At 40.2% G+C, this 24,583-nt stretch overlaps 1 protein-coding gene across 2 annotated transcripts in view; it reads right to left on the minus strand.

Annotated features, from left to right (window-relative positions):
• The window catches only part of kiaa1549la (KIAA1549-like a), a 130,453-nt gene that overhangs the window by 41,482 nt on the left and 64,388 nt on the right, over nucleotides 1–24,583 (minus strand). For both annotated transcript variants that reach the window (XM_049573634.1, XM_049573633.1), the window contains exons 8-12: nucleotides 14,590–14,649; nucleotides 13,493–13,653; nucleotides 10,794–10,965; nucleotides 6,753–6,913; nucleotides 3,598–3,633 (exon numbers count right to left, since the gene is read on the minus strand). In XM_049573634.1, the coding sequence (XP_049429591.1) occupies nucleotides 3,598–3,633; nucleotides 6,753–6,913; nucleotides 10,794–10,965; nucleotides 13,493–13,653; nucleotides 14,590–14,649 (590 nt within the window). The remainder of the gene's footprint in view (nucleotides 1–3,597; nucleotides 3,634–6,752; nucleotides 6,914–10,793; nucleotides 10,966–13,492; nucleotides 13,654–14,589; nucleotides 14,650–24,583) is intronic.

Below are 24,583 nucleotides of genomic sequence, written 5' to 3' on the forward strand. Positions count from 1 at the left end.
CAGAGCAACAGCCAACAGCAGCTTGATGAGGTACAGCAGATGGACGAGATATGCTCTATTCCCCCTGTGGCCATATTGATTTAAATTCAGCTCTAGCAGGGCGAATAGTGGAAGCGTACCACAGAGCTGCATGCAAAAAAACGGCCTGAAGAGTGGGCACATTTTAGAAGTAAAATAAGACACACAGCAGGGTAGACTGGGGTGCACATCAGCATGACTCTGCAGCGGCTAGATAAACTCCTCCTGGGGCAGGTATGGGGCATGATGCAGCAAAATGCTAAATACCTCGAGTCCTTTAAATGGCAGCCACTGCATTGTACTTTCATTGAACACCTTACAAATGAAAAATGGATTGCCTTGACTTTTGCTGATTCCACCTCTATTGTACTCCACACAGAAGCCGGCTATCTGAGGCTTTCATGCCTATACAAGAAGGCACAGACGGAGGAAAAGCCATTTTGAAGAATGTTCCAGCTGCACAGCAGACTTGCAGAGTGATGAAGTCAGTCAGACTCTGCAGAATCTCTCTTTAATGCTTAAACACACATGCAGACCTAATATAAACCAGTTTATTGATCAGGTGCTTTATCTGCAAGGTGACTGATTGCCGAATGGGATGGGAGCAGTTCACACAAATGCACACAGTAGATCAACTTGATGCAGTCTATTATTTTGCTTAGGTCTGGTTAGTATTCACATGATGTGATGCGCTGTTTGTTCACAAGTCCGCCAGCCCCTAATTTCCATATTGAGATCAGTTTCCAGGGGTAAATGTTGGATTGGTATGTTTCTGCAAACCACAGATAAGTTACATTTGCATGTCTCATATGTTTCATATCAACATTTCTAAAGTGACCGAGTGTATGAGCTGACTTTGTCACCTGCAGGAGGAGATAGTGGATGGCGTGTCACCTGGGCGAGATGTCTGCCAAGCTGCAGACCACTGTTTGAGACTGGCAAACAATTGTCAATTATCAATGGTTGTCATTTAGCAAGTCATTGCTGTGTTTCCAGCAGCTTTATAGGCACCAAGCCTTAGTGTTTTTGATGACCTATCACTGTTTTTCCTGCCAAGATAGTGACACAAAATGCAGACACGCACCAAAGTGACTATTTTAAGACAAAACATGATCTGTGAAACATGCTTATTAATAATAAGAGGTGTAAATGCTTAGGCGTATTGAATGGATATCATTATCCAGATAACACACCCAGACACAGGTGACATGTTACCCGGTGCTGATGGGGCCATAGAGCTTAAAGGATAAGTTCACATTTTTTCAAATTTAATTTAAAGGATAATTCAACACCAGGCTCAAAAGCAATGTTTAACTGCACTCTTTCGTCAAATAGGGAAAGTCTATTTCATATATAGACTGTATAAAGTATAAAGATTTTGCAAAAAAGTGAAGCCAAAACATCTCAATCAGCCCCTGGTGGCGAGCTGCAGCATAGGTCCTAAACCCCGCTCCCTTCATGTTAGTGGATGGGACATGGACCAAACTAAAAAAAAAAATCCCAAAGATGGTCTCTGTCATTTTAGATAATTCTTCTCACGTTGATATATTTTTTTTAAGTTTGGATTTAACTGGTTATTCAATGCTGTAAATAGGGGGTGTGTTGTCATATCTGACAGCTGTGTGCACCAATCGGTGTGCTCACAATCAATGTCACTATTGGCGGCAACTAGACACTGCAGCTCCCCTTCCCAATCGCTACTGCGCAGAGTGTGGCTCCAAATGACAAAGGTGGCAGCTGCCATATCAGGATATTTTGGATTCATTTTTGTTCAGTGGGAGAAAGTGGAGACGTGTTGTCAATCCTTACATACAATCAATCAACTACATCAATGAGTGATGCTGGGTGTGGTCCAAAGGGTGCTTTTTTCTGCACCTGCAACCAAATTAATCATTTCCCAGGGATATGGGGTGTAAGAATTACGGTCGAAATCCACAGTGCTCATTATGTGCAAAAATGCATTCTGATACGGCCAAATCAAAATTAAAGTGCTAAAGCCAAAGGAAGCATCTTACAGCTTTACAGTCTTTACAGTTGCCTTGTTTTACTACGCCTCCCCTGCAGCTCAGCTCAACACTGATGAGCAACACAAAGAGAGGGAACTGTGTACTAAAAAGACAGAAACTTTGGAAAATGAAGAGGACAGTAGGACCAATTACAGCGACCACTAACTCTTTCCAGGCACGTGTAGGCACGTGAGACTTGTATTAAGATAGACTTGAAAGCATTTTAACCTTTGCTTTAATCAGCTAGAAGTACTTAACTCCAGTTTTCCACAATGCCACAAGCTCTTCCCTAACTTAATCCCAGTGTGAAATATTTATCTCATTTGCTCATGCCTGCCACTGTTTGGGATTGGAAGAGGGTAAACACCGCTGTGGATAAGAACAGTGATTGTAGCCTCACGGCACCACTTGTGAAATCACATATTTCGGGACTCTTTAATATTTGATGCGCTCTCTCATAAAACACTACATAAGTGATGTTAAATGTTTACAAATGATTGTAAAGCAAATAAAACCTTAGAGCTCGGAAACTTAATGTTAATATAATACCACAGTATGAGCCGATACAGTCGAGCAGGGACAACACAGACACATCATGTACATATACTGGGTGTTTACACCCTGCTGTGCTGTAACATTAGCTCCATTTTCTCCATTACAAAAATGTCCTGCCAATTCCTTCATCCTTTGCTCACCTCACTTTGCCTCTTGGGAGATGAGGATGGGAAAGGCTGGCCCAAAATAACCTGCAAATCAGCTGACATGCTCCACCACAGCAACAGTAACCACAGGGACGGCCTCTGCATGGTTCTTTGTAATTCAAAGCGTTTTAGCATTTTTTTTAATCTGTTGTCTGTGGCCAGTGCTCTGCTTTGGGTCTAGAGATGATAAAGTACATAATTCAGTGGAGAACCTCGGATGAAAAAAGAGATGGGTTGGGGGTCCGTGCAGGGCTCCTGCTGAGCCACTGTGGGATGAGAGTGGCTTCATCTGAGAGGATAAAACGACTGGCTTGAAAGGGAAAGGAACTGGCAGAGAGGCAGTCTCGGCTGATGACACAAGCTTGAGTCACTTTTTATGGATGCTACAAAATAAAAATAGATTGGTTTGGTTCGCAGGTTTTGAGCTTCCCTTCCACTATTCATGTTTATGAGCCCGCTAAAAATGGCTTCTCCCGGCCAGCAGAACTCAGCTCATTTGCTTGTTTTTACGAGCCAGCCTGTCCTTGTTAATTCAGCCGATCGACTCCAACCCAAACAATTTAAATCTTAAGGAATGTGCTTGTGATTTTTACACCCCTTTTATAGTTTTTTTTTTTTTTTTTTTACCTTTCCTCACTGCCCCCTCCTCTCTCCCTCTATTGATCTCCCGTAGCCAATGAGGATGGTGGAATAAGTCATGTCCACAGCACAGAAGCCACATGCACAGATTTACCCAGCAACAGCGACAGGCAGCACATACAAAGTTGCTCAACACAATCAGTCATTCAAAACCAGCAAACACTGCAGTAACTCATTCATTCATTACTGCATTAATCAGTCAGTAATCCACCCAACCAGAGTCTAGTGAATACCTGGTGGTGGTAACTGCCCTCCCTTCGATATGAGGTCTAAACAGGAAGAGAGTTAGAGGGACAAGGTCAGGGAGGGGCTGATAAAATAACAGAACAGAACAGAGGAGATTGCAAAATGATAGGATAGGATAGGATAGGATAGGATAGGATAGGATAGGATAGGATAGGATAGGATAGGATAGGATGCCTCCAATTTTCATAGTTTGCCCATCACTCTTCTCTGTGTTACTAACACCATACTCACCAAATTAATTGCTGGGTTCTGCATAGATTGTGAAATAGCTAAAACAACGTATGGCTGGGCAAGAAACACGAGCAGTCAGATAATTAGACAGGTAAACAAGACAAGGTAAATGTGATGTTTTCTTTCTTTTTTTATTATTATCAACAAATCCTATGAATAAACCAAAACTAACAAGTTAGTTTGTTTCTCCAAAATTTTTCAACCTCCTACATTGTTTTGCCAGTCAGGCCCAAACCACGGATTCTTACTGAAGACGTAAGAAGACGTAAGAAAAGAAAGTAAATTGTGCATTTGCTGGAGACTGTTTTCATCTGTGGATTAAAACACTTTTCTTTATACCCAAACTGTGGGTGTAACCCTGCCATTGGCTATCTATTTCAACCAGCATTCTCCACTCTCTCCACTATCTGCAAGCTACCATTTTGCAAGGATACCATCCCTGCATCCTGGGCTTAGAGCAGCCCAAGACAATTTAGATTGGTTTAGAAAATGCAAACAACCCAGAGCATTTTTTTTCCCCTAAAGACCAGACCTTTCTGTGGCGCTGACACAGCACTCCGGAGATAGGTCTGGCTACGTGAGATTAATAAACATTTGGTGCTCTAGTTGTAGTTATGGCAGCATGATGGTGTTTGTGGGGATTGCCTCAAAATAAACTAAACTAAGTAACTAAATGCACATGTTCATGGTACTGTAATAAGGGAACATATCACCCATTGCAATAGTGTGGCTCACTAATGTGTTTTCCCCTCAAATTATTCAATGTGTAAATCTGTTGGACAGCTAAAGACTCAGACCAGCTCTGTTAGAATGCGTGAATGTACAAAGAAAACAACCCTGTGAAGTTTATCCACTGATGCATTTTTTAATTAAAACTACATGAGGAACATTGTCAGGCTCACAGCCAGTGTGGTCTAGAGATAACGTCATAGCTTGCACAGTCAGTAGTGGTCAGCTGGCAGCAAACACACAAACAGATTAACCCTAACCCCCGCGGTCACATGACCATTGTCTTGCAGGTTATGGACGTTCATTGAGAGTCTCCCTACAGTTTACAGACCGACTTCCTAGTTCAACTTAACATATAATACTAGCTGTAATTGTGCCTACACAAAAGCCCCTTTTACACTGCCAGATTTTCGGTGAATGTTGGGCCATTTTGCAGGCAAGCTGCGAGCATTTAGACACACAGAGCCGGACTGGCGAGTTGATCCGAGGTGCCCAATTTTCCGCCTCGTGGGGTAGTCATATTGGCGAAACCTTTTTGGTTTAAAAAGATCTTCTCGGAAAGCTACGATTCCGCTGTTTCACGTGATATGCGTGGCTTCTCACTATGACACACGGTTGCGGAGAAAATCCATAGAGAAGAACAGGTTTGAATTTGGATGCACTATGTGTTGCTTGGGCCTGTAGGGTTAAGGTCTGGATTATGTTTAACAACCGGGTAATGATTCCTGGAAAGAGACATTGCTGTTGAGTTTTTCAAGTGTATTTTTTAGACTTTGAGCACCACAAGCTCAGTGCTGCCTAGTGTCATTATATTTGAGAAAGGGCAGACATCTCTACGGCTGATATTTCAAACACTCTGCAACTCACACCAAAACAATATAGACTGATAAATATATCACCCACGGTAAGAAGAAAAATATGTATATTTGATTTTGGGGTAAATTGTCCCTTTAACATATTCAAATTTGATCAAATTCAGTAAATCAGAAAGCTGGTGAGAACTCCCAGTTTACAGCTACACATACAACACCAGTTACTATGGCATTAACTCATCTTACTACTGCACTTTTGGTTTTCTTTCACAGAACAGCACTGCATTATGAGTATATATTGATTTCAGGCTAAATAGCTATAATTATTTGCTCCATCATGAGCTTCAGAAACATTGTGCAGATATTTGTAGAGAGAGTTCTTCTCTACTGCTCAGTCAAGGAGGGAATATTTCACTGATGGTCAAAGCTTTTAAGTTGTCTTTGATCTGGAGTGAGAAATATTCTGTGTTTTGGTTTATTCATAACATTAGGGAGATTCCTTTGCTGGGTATCAAAAGTCTGTGTGAACAGCTTGACCTGAATAAGACCTCAGCCAGAGTGAATGTGCAGCCAATGACAGGAATTCTCACTGGAGTGGAAGTCTAATCAGGGTATCAGATGTGAAACACACTTCAAGATTATGGAATTCTGAACAAAGCCGAGCCACATCAAGAGCCTCTTCAGAACAAATGAGGCTGGCCGGCTTATTGCTTGTTTACCACTTCACTGGCTGCAGTGACACAAGCAGCTGTTGTTCTGGCGTCGTACACTGCACCGTGTCCAGAAGAACAATCCAACCTGATCAAACCAGCTGGTGGCAATCTATTCCACACATGCTCACTGGAAATGATTGATTTTTATTTAACCTCAAATGAGTTGATGTTGAGCGGGCACTATTATTGTGAAAGGGCCAACATTACCCTAAGGTTCACTTCCAGTACACTGAGCCCTGCCCATTTCTTCTCGGCCGATTAGTCTTCAAAGCATGCATGATTAGCAATGACCATGGGCTATTGGGCAGCGGGGAAAGAAATGAGTGAGGCCCTCACAGATGGGATTACATTTTTCTGACCTGGAGACACAACTTAACACAATCAGTTTGCTGTGTGATGCGTCACTCATTTCAGGGTCAGGTTACGTAATCTTTGTTTCGCAGAATTGGCTTGTGGACACATTGAGGTGAAGCAGTGACGTTCGAACAATTTGGGGTGAGACTTTACTCCACAAGAGTGAGGCAACAGCTGATTATTTTGAATAGAAGAAGAAATAAAGAAGAACAGGAAGAACAAAGAGTAGAAAGTAAAAAAGAAGATGGAAAGGAACAGAAGGAGAAAGGGATAAAGTTGGACAATTTATTTTAACCGTCTTACCTTGGAGCGGGTTTTGAAGGTCCTGAAGGCGCCAGTTTTGAAGATGACCCTGTTCCTCTTACACAGAATGAAAGACACCATGCCAATCACCACCATCAACAGGAAGAGAGGCGTCAGAATGGCCATGATCCACAGGTTGCTCTGCGGCGTCTTTACCACAGCTGCAAACATACAAATATTATTCCTCAGTATCAGTAATTTAGACGTTAAATGACCTTCCAGTTGATTACAAACACACCACCACAGATCACGCTGTTCAGCAACTGTACACAGTTCAAAGAACAGTTCGACATTTGGATGAAACATGTTGATTCGCTTTCTTGCTGAGAGTTAGATGTGAAAACTGACACCACTCTCATGTTTGCACGCTGTGTATGGAGTTACAGTCAGCAGGTAATCTTAGCTTAGCCTTGGTTAGAAGAAAATTCAGCCCTCTTACACGTCCAAAGCTAAAACTAAAACACTTTGTATGTGTTTGTTTTAGCTGTACAAATGAGGGCGTGATTTCCTCTGGGGATGGCCGCTCTCACTTTTATAGTTTCAGTTAGATTTACAGTACTCATTTCTAAGCTGATTAAAATGTTACAACACTTTTCTGAGTCGCCTTTAATCTTTACTGTGGCCCACAGCAATAGCAATAAGCTTAAAGGAATGCTTCACCCCCTAATGATCATTTGTATATCAATTATTTATCCCGTGTTGAGTTGATTTTTTGGAGTTTGTTTTTGTTTATAGTTTTTTTTTGCATGCCTCTGGTGAACAAAGAATCCAAAAATGGAGAAAATTCTTGATGAAATAAAGTAAAAGGGGACGTTAAAACTATATTAAAACATCTATTTACAAACTTTCACTCATGCAGTATAATTCATGTCTAATTTATCCAGTCGTCTGCACAGTGCTTCCCAAACAGAAAGCCCTTTCCAACCAGTAACTGAATGGAACTCTGTTCTCTCTTCAAAGCCAGACTCCATTCACAAAAACAGTAATTTTACCTCACTGAATAAGTAAGGTTTGAATTATACTCCATGGATTGTGTGAGAGTTTGTAAACAGATGTTTTGATATAGTTTTGATGTTGTTCAACGTGGACCCCTGAGACTTCAATTCATCAAGAATCTGTCTCCATTTTTGGATTCTCCGTTCACCGTGGAGGCATGCATACAGTTTATTGGTTACTGACCCTCTGATAGGTGAAGTAAGACTGCAGAAACTATTCAGGGCTGAAAAAATACTGCAAACTCATTAGCACGTTTTTAGGGGGGTTTTGTAGGGGGAAAAAACATATTTAATCAATATGTTTTTAAATCAACATTCACCTATAAATATGTAAGAAATTAATCAAATATTAAATATCAGATATGGCAGTAAGAGACAGTGCTCTTTTTAGTGAAGATGCACATACGATATCAGTCTATCATGAGGCATGAGGTCTAAAGAAAATTTAAGAAAGGCAATTTACCAGCATTTACATTACTATTCATCATAAATGTGGAGCCTGATATGACATATCATATAATACAGTGTTATTTCTGTGATTGATATAAATATATAAAATGGTGGAAATAGCGTTCATCATCCACATACTTTTCTGTGTGCTGGAGGGGCAGACTTTGTTACCCTTGGACAGAGCCAGGCCAACTGCTTCCCACTGTTTCCTTATGCTAAGCTAGGCTAACCATCTTCTGGCTGTAGCCTCATATTTAGTGCACAGACATGAGAGTCGGTAATCTTCTGATCGAACTTTCAGCAAGGAAGCAAATAACCTTATTTCCCAAAATCTCATCTATTCAATTCAACTGTATAAACACTGCATACTGAAGACAGAAATGATATAAAAGACTTGAAATCTACATCTTGTTTATGCTTATAAGTTCAAAATAAAAAACTTATTTGAACCTAAAGTTTTCCACTTGAACATCTTCCATAAAAATCACCTCTTCAGGGCTCCTCTATTACAATGCAGAGTGCCAAAGGGATGTGCTCTCACTTGAAGGACTAATACAGTTTATTTCACTGGAGCCTCTTAAGGCAAACTAACTGAATTTTACAAGAACACTGTGTTCAGTTATCAGCCTGAGTGTTAGGAGGAGCTGTGAAGGCCGCTGACGGTTGTTGGTGTCGCTCCAGTTTGTTAATTATAGAATCTGGGGAAACGTGAGGGAGAAGAGGTAAGAGGGAACACTTTGTCCTCATCAGCATTCAGCAGCAACAATATAAACATCTAATACAATAATATACCCAACTGAAACCTTCTGAAACATCAGGTAAGTGTGGAAAAACAATCCTTAATTTTAAGTCTGTGGCTTTGAATTTGTATTGATATTCTGAAGCTTATTGGATGCATACTGCAGGGCATTATGGAAATGTATGGAAATCCTTAAAGCTACACAATGTCACGGTAAGCCAGGACTGTTGCACTTGATAAATCTAAAAGTGTAGTTAAAATAGGAATATTTTTTTCCTGCAGTGCAGTGTCTCTATAGTGATTGCTAAATGAGGAATGCACTCTTTGAGGTGGCTCTGCATTTATGATAAATATGTTTGTACACATATGTGCACAACCATTTGCATAATAGCTAAATGCAAAAAAAGGGGGGAAAAAATCTGTATTAATATGTGTGTAATTATGTAAAAGGCAAACAGAAAGAGTCCTATTTCATGCAAATTATTTCTATAGCTGGTGTAAATCACCATGGGAGAAGTGCAGAATGTATATTTTATTTTTCATTTTAATAAACTATGCATTGATTTAGAAACATTAGAATCATTAATATATATTTATTTTATTTTACAAAGAGATGTTTCTCAGCATCACGCATCTGTCGAAAAAATCTATTTAGCTAATGGTAATGTTCTCCCTTTTCTTAGATGTGATGTTATGTCACTGTAGGCCTCGGTTCCTAGTAAGCTAGAATAATATGATCGCATTACACGGCGGTGACACGTGATGTGTTAAATAACATGGTGACGGCCACCCATTGCGAGATGCTGTTGAAGCAATTTGTGTCCACCACAACAATGGATTCATATTGACATTATTGACAGCATTGTTTCCGTGGTGCCAGCATGTACTTTTAACACATCACCTGCCAGCAGCATATGTGTTTAGAGGTCTGGTCATTTCACATATTTCTGTGAGATCCGGTTGGACTAGAAGGAGCTGCATCACTTTGCCCTGATAATTTTGTTTATAACCACATTAACCCTTTGAAACCTGAGTAAATGATTTCTTTTAAAATCATGGGAAGAAGAAAATGAGCATGAACGAAGAAATGACTTAAAAAATTAGCAAAAAGAGAAAATTAAAAATAGAAAAAGATGTTTTTAAAAAAGAAAGAAAGTTAAAAACAAACAAACAAGAAAATAACCTGGAAAGTGTGCTTAAAAATTATAATAATTCTGTAACGTAATTTTAAGATGTAATAATAATAGTAAAGTTTTTTATAAATCATTTTCTAACTCTTTTATTATCATTATTGTTATTATTAGTATTGGGGGTTTTTTTTTCAATTTGTGGGACATTTCTTACTTTTTCCCATTTCTTTTCCCATGTTTTGAAAGAAAACGTGCCAATTTGCTCAGGGTTCAAAGGTTTAAATAGCAGCACAAGAAAAGTGATGTTGCTCTAGGTTTCAAAGGGTTAAAGTGTCTCTCATGGAATCTGACATCTGGGCAATAACACCCTTATTGTAAACAACAAATCCATGTTGAACTTGGCAGGAGGTGAGCTAGTTAGTGTCCCAAACTAACTGCCACAGTTGGATTGAGTCACATTGTGATGCATTCTAGCTCTCTTTGGTAAAAAGAAAAAAAAAAAAGTATTTTGGGCAAGATAAATTATAACGTTCTCATGACGAGTTCAAATATAATCTTGTAAATATAACCACAAAACCAACAACAAAAAACACACTGGATATTGGTATCGGCACATAATTTCACAGATGGTGCATCCCTTGTCTCTTGTGCCTGACTTCCTTGATCCTTTACACATATGATACATAATAATGTAACATAACTAAGTATAGTAAGATAACAAGCTTACGTTCAGCCTGTACTTGTACGAAGTATCCCAGTGTCAGAGCCATGGTCTGGGAGTCCAGACTGCTCAGGGTCTTGGCAGCATTGGATCCAGTGATGGGTGCTCCGTTCAACTGGGCGTAGTAGGTCATCTCTGCTGGGTTCTTGGGACCAGGCAGTCGACGCATGCTCACCATCTGGAAGAGGACAAATGCAAGTGTCCAATAACTCAATCTGATAAAAGCTCTTCTAGAAAAAAACAACTTTTTTCTATCACCACACACAAATACCACTATATATTCACTGTAGAGTAATTTGTTCAAAAGAATCATAGTTTATTTTTAAGATTGAGAATATCAGCACAACATAACATCTATAGCCAGACTGAATACACAATCCTTTATCTGTCCACACCAACAGATTAAAAATCCCTGCTACATCTACAGTGGCCCAATCAAAATTCCGAATCAGCTTGGCTGCTTTGATCATAACGAACCATTTGCTGCAAGATAACTGCACTTGGGGAAGACACTCGAGGATAACTGAGTCACTTGAAATCTCAATTTCCTTTCATCATACATCAAACACTTTTTTTTTTTAATTTGACGAACACATCACACAGTTTAATCAAGTCTGGTAATTTGATTTTGTCATAAAATGAAGGGATGTATGGTATTAAATGGCTGCATGATTTTTCCCCTCTCTGCAACCCGTCCCCCCGAACCCCCCCTCGCCGTAAGCCTGTTCCAGTCTCCTCCATTTCTGCAGCCATAAAGCTAGTCATCTGTGGCTTCCCATAAAACCTTGAGGTTGTATAAGGCGTGAAGCCCAGCAAAAGTCAATCGCTGTCTTAATTTGCACAATATGGAACACTGGGCATGGAGTTGACACATACAGAACATGACAGACACACAAACCTTTGACGTTTGTGCTTGTGAGAACCTGCAATTCAAGTACTTTCGATCCCAAATCTTTATTCCCCACTTCTAACTCAATCTGCTGCTAACATAGCCTAATTTTAAATGACCATACTCCCCTAGAACAGGACAAACAAATCAAATACAAATCAAATTTCTAATTATTATTAATGAATTTGCCTATTTATTTATTTATTATGTTTGAGGTTTGAGATTGTGTGGCAAAGTAGGGTTGGCTCTGAGAACCCTCTGACGTGACGAGACTCGGAGTGTGCTCCCACACAGCAACCTTTTTAACACAAGAAACTACTACAACCAGCTTATTGTAATAGCGATTGCTCTCTGAATATTTTCTCAATGGTCTGATTAATTGTTTGGTCTTTAAAATGTTGGAAAACAATGAAAAATATACATGGCAATTCTCTCGTTCAAGTCCAACATGATGCCATTAAATTGCTGGTTTTGTTCTACAACAATCCAAAACCCACAGATATTCAGTTTATTCTCACATATGACAAAGTAAAGTAGTAAATCCTTGAAATTAAGATGCTGGAATAAGTGCTTGTTTGGCAGTTTTGCTTGAAAAGTAATTGATTAAAAAAGGCATCAGTCAACTAATCACTTCAGCAATAATTCCCACAATCAATTTTACGGGTGTTTTTTCAATTTATGTTTCTGACAATCTAATTTATGAGCACTCGTCTGCAGGCAATGAAGCTTTACTCAACACACCAAGAAGGAGAGTTTACCCTAACCCTAACTGTCTTTGCTCACAAAATGGTGCTGTCCAGGGTGCTGAATGTGGAGCTGTCCTGGATGTTCACTAATGGCCCAGAGTTTGTTAGTTCAAGCTAATCATTAGCCTCACCTGATCCCAGAATTTGTCTTGGTGATGTGGTGCATAACAATACTGCAAATGTCAAGAGACAACATAAGATTTATATTTAAAAAAAAAAAAAAAAAAAAAATCCTCCATCCTTCCAGCATTAAGGTCCTTGTGATGGCACTGGGTGTGGGTCAGAATGCCCACCATTTTGTTCAAGACTAACAATCTTGATACATATGAGATGGATTGCCATACAATTCTATACACACATTTATGAGCTTATTTTAAGTCTCTACATATGGTGGCGCAAAATATGGTCATTCATGGTTCACTGAGGACAGATTTCTCTCCTGGCTTTTTACCTCGCACCATCATGAGGTCAGAAATTCATTCTGTCCTGAATGTGCTTATAACCAACTGTCTGCAAAGCTAATGACACTCCCATGAGTATCAGCTGTATTTTCATGCGTGTAAGCAAGCCAACACGCTAAACTAGGTTGATGCACATGGTAAACATTACACCTGCTACATCAGCATGTTAACATGTGAGCATGCTGACATGCTGGCATTAGCATTTAGCACAAATCCCTGCCGTGCATAGTGAATGTACAACCACACAGAGCTGCAAGCATGGCTGTAGACTCTGTTGCTTCTGCAAAGTCAACTTGTGGTTTGTTCTCTATGAAGCCCCAGAAAAATTTCACTAGATCCCATTCAGCTACATTGCACAAGATTAGTTTAACGGACACATGCAGGTGATAAATTGTTCACTTGATTGATAAATAGAAACCAGCGGCTTTCTGGATAGACAACATATGGTCAAATTAACCCAAACCTGAGTCCATATCATAAACTTACACCTTGCACAGGTGAAACTCTTGCATCATCTCGTGCAAACTGATTCTTTTATGAGCATAAACAATCCTGCCATCACCACTTGTTATACACTAAATGACACACAAACATCCTTTTCCCACCCACCTGCACGGTGTAGCTCCCCACAGTGGTGGCCCGCCGAGATCGCGCAATCCGAGAGCCCTGCCTGCCAGCCACCAGGAAGAGCTCAGCCAGCCGCTGCTCCATCAGGCTGGCAAAGCTCTGGTAGTTAGCCTCCAGGGAGGAGCTGTCCACATCCTGGATCACTGTGAGGACAGACAAGAGAGGACAGAGGAGGGATTAAGGGGGTATAGAGGTGTTAAGGCAGGCAAAAAGGGGCAAAAGAGGAGATGGGTGAAGGGATGGAGGATGGCAGGGGGAAGACAACGTGAGAAGGAGAGGAGACAAGGGAGGGAAGGAGAGATTGGGTGAGAGGAGGGGATATGTGAGAGGAAGAAGAGTAAGGAGATGGAAGAGGAGAGAAAATGTCAGAAGGGAATCATTTTAGGATAATGCGGAGAAGAAGGGAGGAGAGAGGGAAAGATAAACAAGAGACGGGAGATGAGTGGGACATAAGAGAGGGTGAGATGATCTCTTCCATTTAAAAGCTGTGCACCCAGACACTTCTATTACAGCTGCAGCGACACACTGTGTGTCTCCACCTCAAACACACACATATAAAAACACATATACACACAGGTGCTTGCATCAGTCTTGCTCCTGAGTGTGTCTCTTACTACAGGCTATGTGGACCGACTTCACACACACACACACACACACACACACACACACACACACACACACACACACACACTTCAGCACATTCACACACCGGCCATGATGTGATGTGAAGTGATCTCTCCCTCTGCCCCAGTCAGGAAGCTGTGAATTATACATCAATAGATTTTCCCAGGAACAGAGCAGCTAAAGACACTCTGAACACAGAGAGTGTAAGCGGGCTGGCCAGGGAGCAAGCAGGCGAGAGGAGGGGGTGTTAAGACGGGGAGGGAGGGAGGGAAAATGAGAGAGCCAATACTATTCTGCTGAATTGCACAACAACGAGCGCCAGGGCATTTAACTAACTGCTGTTTTGTCCAATCGATGCGGCTCTTGATTACCGCTGATCACCCAGTAGCACTTTACTTGTGTGTGTGTACGTGTGTGTATGCGTGTGTGTGTGGGTGAGTGCAAAAGCAATTTACCTGTTATCACCCAATAGTTCTTGGTTGCCATCGATGTGTTGAGATTATGGTATTCCAGGGCTGAAAAGAGAAAGCCAGAGAGAGAAAGTTTCAGGTATTTGCTCTTTTAAGAGAACTCAATTTAGGACTTTTGTAACACCTCCTGAATTTTGGGAACCAGACCAGTTTATAGCGCATTTCCTAAATTGCACACATACTGTAGGGAGAGTCACCACAACTGTAACATATTTCACTTTTCACTCTTATTCAGAGACTGTTTTACCTACATATGTAATAACTTCAGGCAAATGAATTTAACCCTTTTTGCCTTCAGGGCTGACTTAATTCTTGGTGGCAACAAGGTGCTGGAAACATTCCTCAGAGATTTTGGTCCATATTGACATGATAGCATCACGCAGTTGCTGCAGATTTGTCGGCTGCACATCCATGATGCAAATATCCACCACATCCCAAAGGTGCTCTATTGGATTGAGATCTGGTGACTGTGGAGGCCATTGGAGTTCAGTGAACTCATTGTCATGTTCAAGAAACCAGTTCGAGATGATTTGAGCTTTGTGACATTGTGTGTTATCCTGCTGGAAGTAGCCATCAGAAGATGGGTACACTGTGGTCATAAAGGGATGGACACGGTCAGCAACAATACTCAGGTAGGCTGTGGTGTTTAAACGATGCCCGGTTGGTACTAAGGGGCCCAAAGTGTGCTAAGAAAATATCCCCCACACCATTACACCACCACCACCAGCCTGAACCATTGATACAAAGCAGGATGGATCCATGCTTTCATGTTGTTTACGGCGAATTCTGACCCTACCATCTGAATGACAGAAATTAAGACTCATCACATCAGGCAACGTTTTTCCAGTTCCAGTTTTGGTGAGCCTGTGTGAACTGTAGCCTCAGTTTCCTGTTGTTAGCAGACAGGAGTGGCACCCGGTGTGATCTTCTGCTGCTGTAGCCCATCTGCTTCAAGGTTCGACGTGTTGTTCATTCAGAGACGGTCTTGTGCAGACCTTGGTTGTAACTCCTGGTTCTTTGAGTTACTGTTGCCTTTCTATCATCTTGAACCAGTCTGGCCATTCTGCTCTGACCTCTGGCATCAACAAGGCATTTTCACCCAGAGAACTGCTGCTCACTGGATATTTTCTCTTTTTCAGACTATCCTCTGTAAACCCTAGAGATGGATGTGTGTGAAAATCCCAGTAGATCTGCTAATTCAGGAAATACTCAGACCAGCCTGTCTGGCACCAACAACCATGCCATGCTCAAAGTCAATTAAATTACATTTCTTCCTCATTCTGATGCTCGGTTTGAACTTCAGCAGGTTGTCATGACCATGTCTACATGCCTAAATGCACTGAGTTGCTGCCACGTGATTGGCTGTTTAGCTATTTGCATTGACAAGCAGTTAAACAGGTGTACCTAATAAAGTGGTTGGTGAGTGTACATATGTAATGTGGCGGATCCATTTCCTTCTTTGCTCGCAAATACATTGATTACACCTACATAGTTAGCAAATTTGATTGATGGAAGTTGCAGAAATACTGTACAACTCTAACCTAAATCAGACAAGAATTGAATAACATCTGACTGACCACAGAGCACATGGTTTTTGGGGAGGCCTGTGTGTAACTGCACACTGACCCCTGGAGGGTCAACCAAGCAACACCCCAAATCTCTAAGCCTTACGGTCTATGCCACAGCCACATAGTCCATTTATATTTGCAAGTTTTATTGACAACCTGCCGGAATATATAGTTTTACATACATATTATTATAAATATACACGTTACGTAATTAAGATGTGTTCACAAATCTGGGCAAAATGTAACACCTGTTATGAATGAGCTGCTGGATGCAGAGTAGATGGATCCTGTTGATATTTCACAGGGATGTTTAGCGCTGGCCACATACTTACATGATGATCTCATGCTGACATAATGTAGCAAGAGAAAAACGTATGTGTTACAATTGTGCCACTACAGTTAAGGCAACTACCTCCTACTTCCTTTTCACCTTTTAAAACAATTTTCTAAAAAAAAAAAAAAATAGATGGATCATTTTATCTTGTTTTTAACAAGATGTGACAAACCAAAGAAACCAAGCGGCAACCTCCTGGGCTGGTATGTTAAGACAATGAGAAGCCAAAGTGCCACAAATTGCAGTTCCTCGAATGGTCACTTGAGGCTGGCTCCAAAACAGAGTCAATTCCCACAGACCCTCATGTTAAAATGTCCAACTTTACAGCAGAAGTTAACATGTTACCAGCCTGGTACAAAAAACTGTTTTGATCTTTATAGCTAATTTTATCATTCATGACAACTGTACGGGGTGAATTTTATATAACTCTTTACATTTTATTAAGGCTTAAAGTTATACATAATGAAGGACTGGCCCCTTTGTGACAGATGGGTTCTGCCTGTTGACAAGTTGCTACCACGGCGACAATGTTGAAGCCAAAGTTTAAGGCTTTAGCAGTCTGAATGAGACAAACAGAAATGTTTCTGTTTATTTATTTATTTATTTATTTATTTATTTATTTATTAGCATATTGGAAATTTCCATGGCGTAACCATGCCGCAATCCTAGGGCATGGCCATATCTGTTGCTGTTTCAGTGTGTTTGCTGTTCATGAAAGTTAACTGTAACATTTTGTTTGCCTAAAAAAGTTTGGTTGTACTAAAAGAGAACGTTCAGTTTTTTAAGCACTGTACGTTTAAATTTAATATTTTTAAGGCAGTTTTTGGCTCATGAAAATAAGCAATAGTATTAGTATTATCACAGTTAACCATGGCTATAAATGAATAGCTAAGTTAGCACTTAACACTCAGTGTTCTCCCTCTCTTGTCCAAATATAGTCACTTCTGGCTCCAAAAAACAAGATGGCGATGGTCAAAATGCCAAACTTAAGGCTTCATAATAGAGTCCACAAACCAATCAGTGACGTCAAAGTGGCTACATCTATTATTTTAAACAGTCTATGGTATAAACATGCCTTAAAATGTCGGACTGTTGGGTAATATCACCTAATACTCTCCTCAGGTATTCTCTGTTTTGTTGAGGCACATAATGTGACAGCTCCAAGTTAGACAAGAAATTCCCGATATGCTAAAAAAAAAAAAAAAAATAGGAACATTTCTGTTTGTCTCATTCAGACTGCTAAAGCCTCACATGGGCTTCAGCTGAACTTGGAGATGCCTATTTGCACAAAAAATAAGATTTTATTTGATAGCATCAACATGAAAATCAGAAAGTAAACCTAAATAATGTGTTAAATGTCTTTAATTGGGGTGTTAATACTCCTGAGTCAAGTTTAGGAAATCTTTTTTATTCATGTATTTATTTCATATATACTTATTATTTATTATGAGTTGTTTAAAAGTTTTTTAAGAGATCCATGGAAGCCATTTAAATATGACAGCAGGATTTTTGTGTGCCGTAGCAGCAGATCTGCAGAGGAGGAGATAAAATACGATTAAACACTTCTTGTCAGGTTTCATTATAACCTTTCTTACCACTCACTCTCTGCTTCCTCTCTCCATCTACACCAGCTATCACCCTGTCTTTCTGCCTGCGTGCTTTGTTCTCTACCTGTTTACCTGTCAGCCTATTCATTTCCTAAAACGCCTGTTCCTTTCCATCCAGCCGACTGTCTCCTTCCGTTTTTATCTACCCATCATCACCCCCTCAGTCCGTCAGCCTCTTTCTGTGTCCTACTCATCCTTCAACCTCTCCCTCCTTATTTCCCATCTGCCTGGTTCACCATCTGTCTCCACCTAACTCCTCCGAGCTGGCTGTCTGCCGAGAGTTGTGTTTAGCTCAAGTCAATGGCGCTGCAGCAGCGCTACTTGTTAATACCAGCGAGTGTTTCTGTTGAGCACGCTCACTGTCTGCCTGTCTGCTGCCACCTTCCTGATGCTTCTGTGAGCACATTTACATCCACTCTGAGCTCTTCCTCAACAACACGCTCACATAAACACTTAAGACAAACAGCACTGAAGTGTTACGGTTCAGACACATTCAGTGCTCTTTAGAGAATCAGCTCAGCGGGCCGACAAATCCAGCACATTCATGTCATTAACGCTGCAGTGTTAGGGGAAAAAACAGAAAAAGCTCCTGCTCCAATCTATTGATAAGCAAATGTAAAATAAGAGGTTTAAAGGAAGAGGCTGGAGTTACTCTATATTTGTCTTACTGTCAACAAATCCCTTGAGAAGACCAACAATTAATTGTGGCTCTCCAAATATGACTTCCAGTCTGTCTGTGACACTCAGCCCAAAGCTCAGTCATTCTTAGGGAAGATGTCATTCTTAAAAAATGTGTTACACAAAAACATACTCCAAAGCCTCAAAAACTGCTATGTTTTAGCAAATGTTCAAGGACTATTTCTGACTGCAAAGTAATACACAATTGGTGCTCTGGTGAGTATTTACAGTGCAAGACGGTGTATGTGGGGAAGTAAACTACAGTGTGTGGCTCACAATGTGGCTCATTGATGTGTTTTTGGCTGCGGCTGCTTTGGCACACAGGCAGTGACTGAATCAAATAAATGTTGTTTTAATCATTTTATTTTAATCATTTTGTCTCTTTCATTCATCAACGTGAGGAAAAATATAGAATATTGCCAGCTCTATTCTTCAAAGTAAAACAAACAGCAGTTTTATGAAAATACATGGTCTTTTATTCTCTCCATCACTGACTCAAGCTACTGTATATCCAACATGTAAGAACCACACATTTGCATTCCCTAACAACCAGCTGAGTAGTTCTGCCCATAAAAAATCCATGTTTTGATCATCTCAGCAGCAGCTTTTTGGAATTAACAGAAGACAAGCTGGGTCTTCAGTATGACCACAGCACAGACAGAGACTCAAATGACATCATATGCTTAATTTGTGACTCATACCATATTAATACAATAACAACTTAACATCAAAGAATCTTGCAAACTGCTGAGTATAATCAAACATCCGTCATATGTGCACTGCAAACAAATGACCAAAAAAAGAAAAATGTAATGTAATGTAATGTGTAGGAATTGGCAGCATGGTAGTGCAACAGTTAGCATTGTCGCCTCACAACAAGAGGGTTCCTGGTTCAAACCTAGGGTGGTCTCCTCGTGTCAGTGTGGGTTTTCTCAGGGTACTCCAGCTTCCTCCCACAGTCCAAAGTCATGCAGGTTAATTAGTGACTCCAAATTGGTGGTAGGTGCGAATGTGAGTGTTGTCTGTCTCTATATATCAGCCCTGCGATAGTTGGGTGACCTGTCCAGGATGTACCCCACCTCTCGCCCAGTGTCAGTTAGGAAATGCTCCAGCCCCCCTGCGACCCTCAACAGGCAATTAATCTTATCCAAGATAAAGGTTCTTCATAAGCAAAGCTCATGATGTAATGTTATGTTAAAGGTATACTATGCAGGATGGTCAGTTAGCCTTTGTTAACACACTCGCAGGCGAAAGTAAAAGCCAACCCCACTCTCATTCTAAAAAAAAGGACATCATGACTGTCTTTAATCTGCCTTCACTGCAGTGTATAAATTTGCTCTACTGTTGGAAGGGGAGCGCGAAAGAGGGCACATTTCTGATATTGACCAAAGAAGAAATTGTGAGTGAGTCTCCAGTTAAATTGTTACATGCTGTAGACACGGAGGCAGATGCCACATAGACTCCCTTACATGTAAGCAGATAGTGCAGGTCGATATCCAGGCGGCTTTGATCACATGAGAATTGATCATACATTGATGCTCTCAGTATAAACCACAGCCAGTGCGTCTGCACCAATACATGTCTAGACTATTCACTATTGTGACTCATGTATCTGTGAATATTTACAGCCATTTTTCAACCCACAATTAATCTAATCAATCTGTAAACATTCTGTAATAATTTGTCTGCTTCAGGATGAGTAAAAGATGCTTCTTATTTAAGGGAACAGACAGGGTTTTCGTGGTGATGCCAAGTGGGCTTGGATGTGCCCATGTGAAGTGTGATGTTTTAGCCCTTTGGGTGTTGAGAGTTTGCACAAATAGATACTAATCTAATCTCACCAGGCTAAAATTAGCTCATTCAGGGGACATGGACAACAGATTGCCGATGGCATGATTCAGATGATAGGAGCTGTACAGCTGTTTGCCCTTTTTAAAATCTCACAGATGGCATTAGAGGCTGGAGCGGAATACAAACTGAGCTCAAGAGGCTCATCTACGGGGTCCATGGCCGTTCATAATGTCTTTTAATAGTTGCAGTTAAATAAAACAAATGTCTGTGTGTACTGCTGCAGTGATTAACATTTACTGTAATTAATGTCTATTATCATGTGCCTTTTTAAGATGACTAATGTTTGAGAGACAAATTGAATGATTGCACATTGGAACAAAACACAAAATGACTCTTACTGGACCTGATCTGGCCTATGCCTGCAGTAGTTATACTCAACCAGCCAACATTTTGCCAATAAAAAGTATCCAGGAATACCTTGCTTCCTTCTAAAAACTGAATCATAAATATACACCTGAAGTGCATTACCAAATATTTTTGTCTAATGCTGCCCTCATTACAACATTTTTTATTATAATATATGGGAAATTGTTGTTAATGAATGTATATGCAAAGTAATTACTGTCAACCTTTTGTAGAAGTTTCTTGATCACCATAGCATAAAGTTTTATGGTTATAAGTCAACTCAAAGCACACGAGTTAGGTTAAAGAAAGATTGAAACCGTTATATTTCCCTGACCTTAAATCAGAACTTATCAGTTACTTTTGTAAACTTGGAGGCAGCAATTGACAACAAACTGCACATCAATTACATCAACATATTATCGCCTATTATGTGGATATGGTGACTCTCTTATGGTGACTCTCTTACTGCAAACATGTTTCATATGAGTTCATGACGATGCATGACCCTCACACATGATAGTCATTTGGGCCACTGTTGCAGCACTTCAGTAGCCTAAACCTACTACCGCTACAGTTGAAAACACTTTTTCATGAACTGGACAATTTTAAGATTTTGGGCTATTTTGCTTCCACAACATGTCTTCTTTCAAACCAGTGGAAGGTAAATGTCCAAAATACAGATTCAGTTGCTTATTTTAGTTCAGATTTCTGTTCTGGAAATGTTTGCAAAAAAGCGCATATTAAATTAGCAATACCTCATTTGCATATTTCAACATGAAATTTCAGAAAACTTCTGACACAAAAAATAATTAACTTACTGGAATCAAAGTTTGACGGTAATTCTTGTTAAATGTTTATCCTGTTCACCTGTCTGGTTCTGTCTTATTTTTTGTCTAGAAATGGATGGAAGTTTACAATGTACATCTTTAAAGGCGAAGGATATATGTCAAATAGTCCAGGCCACAACTATTTCTCATTCTTAATGTATGTGGAAAAACAAATTAGTAATCATTAATGACAGGGTTCAAATCTGAGGTCTCTTCTATGCCAGAGGCCATAATATCATCTGACATCCTACTTTACTTATACAATATAGAGTATTCCTGAATTCCCCTCAGGTCAAACATACGCTAAATCATGAATCATTCAATGCCCTGCAGTGGACTCTATGGTTCTCAGCAGTCTGTTTTGCTGAAAGCATCTTACATATGACTATGGTAGTCTGTCTCAGCCCAGCAGCACACTGCTACAGAGAGCAGGCAGGACAACAACTGTTAGGCAATGACTATAAAATTAGCATAAAGAAGCCTGACTCTTCCTAATGTAAGGCTCTGTGGTAAGAACACAAACAGCAGGAGTGGCCTTCTCATCACCGGGACAACTCCAGCTGAGACACACTAGGCCGGGTTAGGTCATTTTCTGTCCCCTCTTCAGCTCAAAATATCTTTGTTCCTTTGTGTCAACATTGTAATCCTTTACTGCTGACAGTCCTCCATCCTACCTCCAACCTCTGTCTGGTGAGCCTTTCAAGACCGAAATAAAGCTCTGTATGTAAAAAAAAAAAAAAACAATGTTTCTCGGGATTCAGGCTCAGCTCTGTACACTTGTTCCCTTGCTGCTGCTGAAAAGCTCATACAAAGGCACGCAGCAGGGATGTGGGCACAGTTTCTATCCTTGTTGTGTTTTCAAGTCAACCTTCACAGCCCGAGGGTAACGCCAAAGCTAGTTAGGAAAAAAATATGCCTCTAACACTTCCTTGCCACATTAGACTTTTTTTTTGCTGTTAAAAAAGACACAAATCAGCACGGCCAAGCCTGTTAGTGTGCTCTTTACTTTGGAGATTATAATGCAAAAGAGGAAGATTTTTTTGGTATAACAGTTAGAGAGATGATACAAATTCTAACAAAGATTTCCACGTCTAAAAGTCACCTTTAAAACTAGAAACAAACACTGGCTTTAATGGGGAGAGCATCATGCAGTGTGTCAGAGTGAGCTAAAATAACACCCATTAGGACAACATAATGTCAAGTCAGTAGAATGTCAACACCAATCCTGTTTTGTGATGTACCTCAGCGCTCTTTAATGTCACTTTGAATGAAACTCCTAAAATGGCAGACATAATGCTGTTTTCGATAGGGTCATGAAAATAAGCTCTAGCATGGTGCACTGACTCAAAAGGATGAGTTGATGTTACTGCAGCATTTAGCATAACATTACAAACTGGATATTTGTGTTTGCAACTGTCAGAGCCACGTGCCCCATCCACAGATAAATTACTCATTTTCATTTTCCACTAACAGCACTCTGTGAATAATTACAAATGCATCATAATTGCCCAGCAGTGCCTCTGAGAAGATGGCTTGGAGGTACATCAAGTGAATGAGTATCAAGCACTCTGACTGAACTTTAATTTGTTGGCCACGCACCATTAATTGTGGGTTAGACAATGCTAGCCATGTTTTAATGTGTCGCCATAGGAGTAAAACAACTCTGTGTTGATGTGATTGCTTAGAAATGAGCAATGAACGAGGGATGTTATGTTCACGAGCAGCGATGCCAACTTATGTAGCTGCTGGCTGCCCAAAGGATCCACACAAAGTGCCAGATGACCTCACTTGCAGATTTCCATAAATATATGTGAGCTTTAATTGTATAGAGAGCACTGTGATCATCAGAGCTGTTTGGATTAAACACAGAATTAAATACAACAAAAGTATGTTCACTGGCATGATTCATACTAATTTGCTATTGTATGAATTAGTACTTTCAAGGGTCAATTCAACAAAGTTTCAAAACAGAATTATTGCCTCATGTTTTTATGCCTCCACCAACCAGTCAAGTTACAGTTTACGTCAATGTCTGTCTAGACTCTTTAAATATTTGTAGTGAAGAGTTTGAAGGAACTTGATAAAAGGTATTAGGCATATTTTTTGGTGAAACATGGATGCTTCACCCACATCTTCAACCCAGCATCGAGGAGCTATAGTAATACTTGCAGTTATAGTTATAGTAAGATCTATATCACAGTTTCAAGATGGGCACTCGAGATTAGTGTCACCAATTCAGTATCTGACCAAATGTCTCCTTCTGTTCCTCAGTTATGATGTTGAATAATGGCCAGAAAAGTGTTTTTGCAAAACCTTTTGGATATAAAATGTCATCAGCTTTATCATTTTATCCTATTAGACATTTGTGTGAAATGTTCTCATAATTAGCGCACGACTTCTTTAGTTATGAGTTATGGCCAAAAACATGCTCTGTAAGGTCACAGTGATCTCTGACCACCAAAAGACTGTTAGTTATTAAGCGTAGAGATAAAAAATTAAAGGATTCATCGTATTTTAAAATAGGTGTCGGTTTGTGGATTCCCGTTTTGCAGTCTAAAGTTTGGCATTTTGGCTGTCAAGATCTTGGTATTGAATTAACCATTCTTGAACAAGAGGGTAGAGCTGTGGAGGAGTGAGGGGTGGATCTGACTCATTAGCCGTAGCATCGGCTTGCAGACAGCCTGTCAATCAAAGCAGCCACACCCTTACTTATGCGTAAGTTTAAGCCTTAATGAAATGTAAACGGGTGAGTTATATAAAAATTCAGCC

The sequence above is a fragment of the Epinephelus fuscoguttatus genome, linkage group LG4 (genome assembly GCF_011397635.1).
Source record: "Epinephelus fuscoguttatus linkage group LG4, E.fuscoguttatus.final_Chr_v1".
NCBI lineage: Eukaryota > Metazoa > Chordata > Actinopteri > Perciformes > Serranidae > Epinephelus > Epinephelus fuscoguttatus.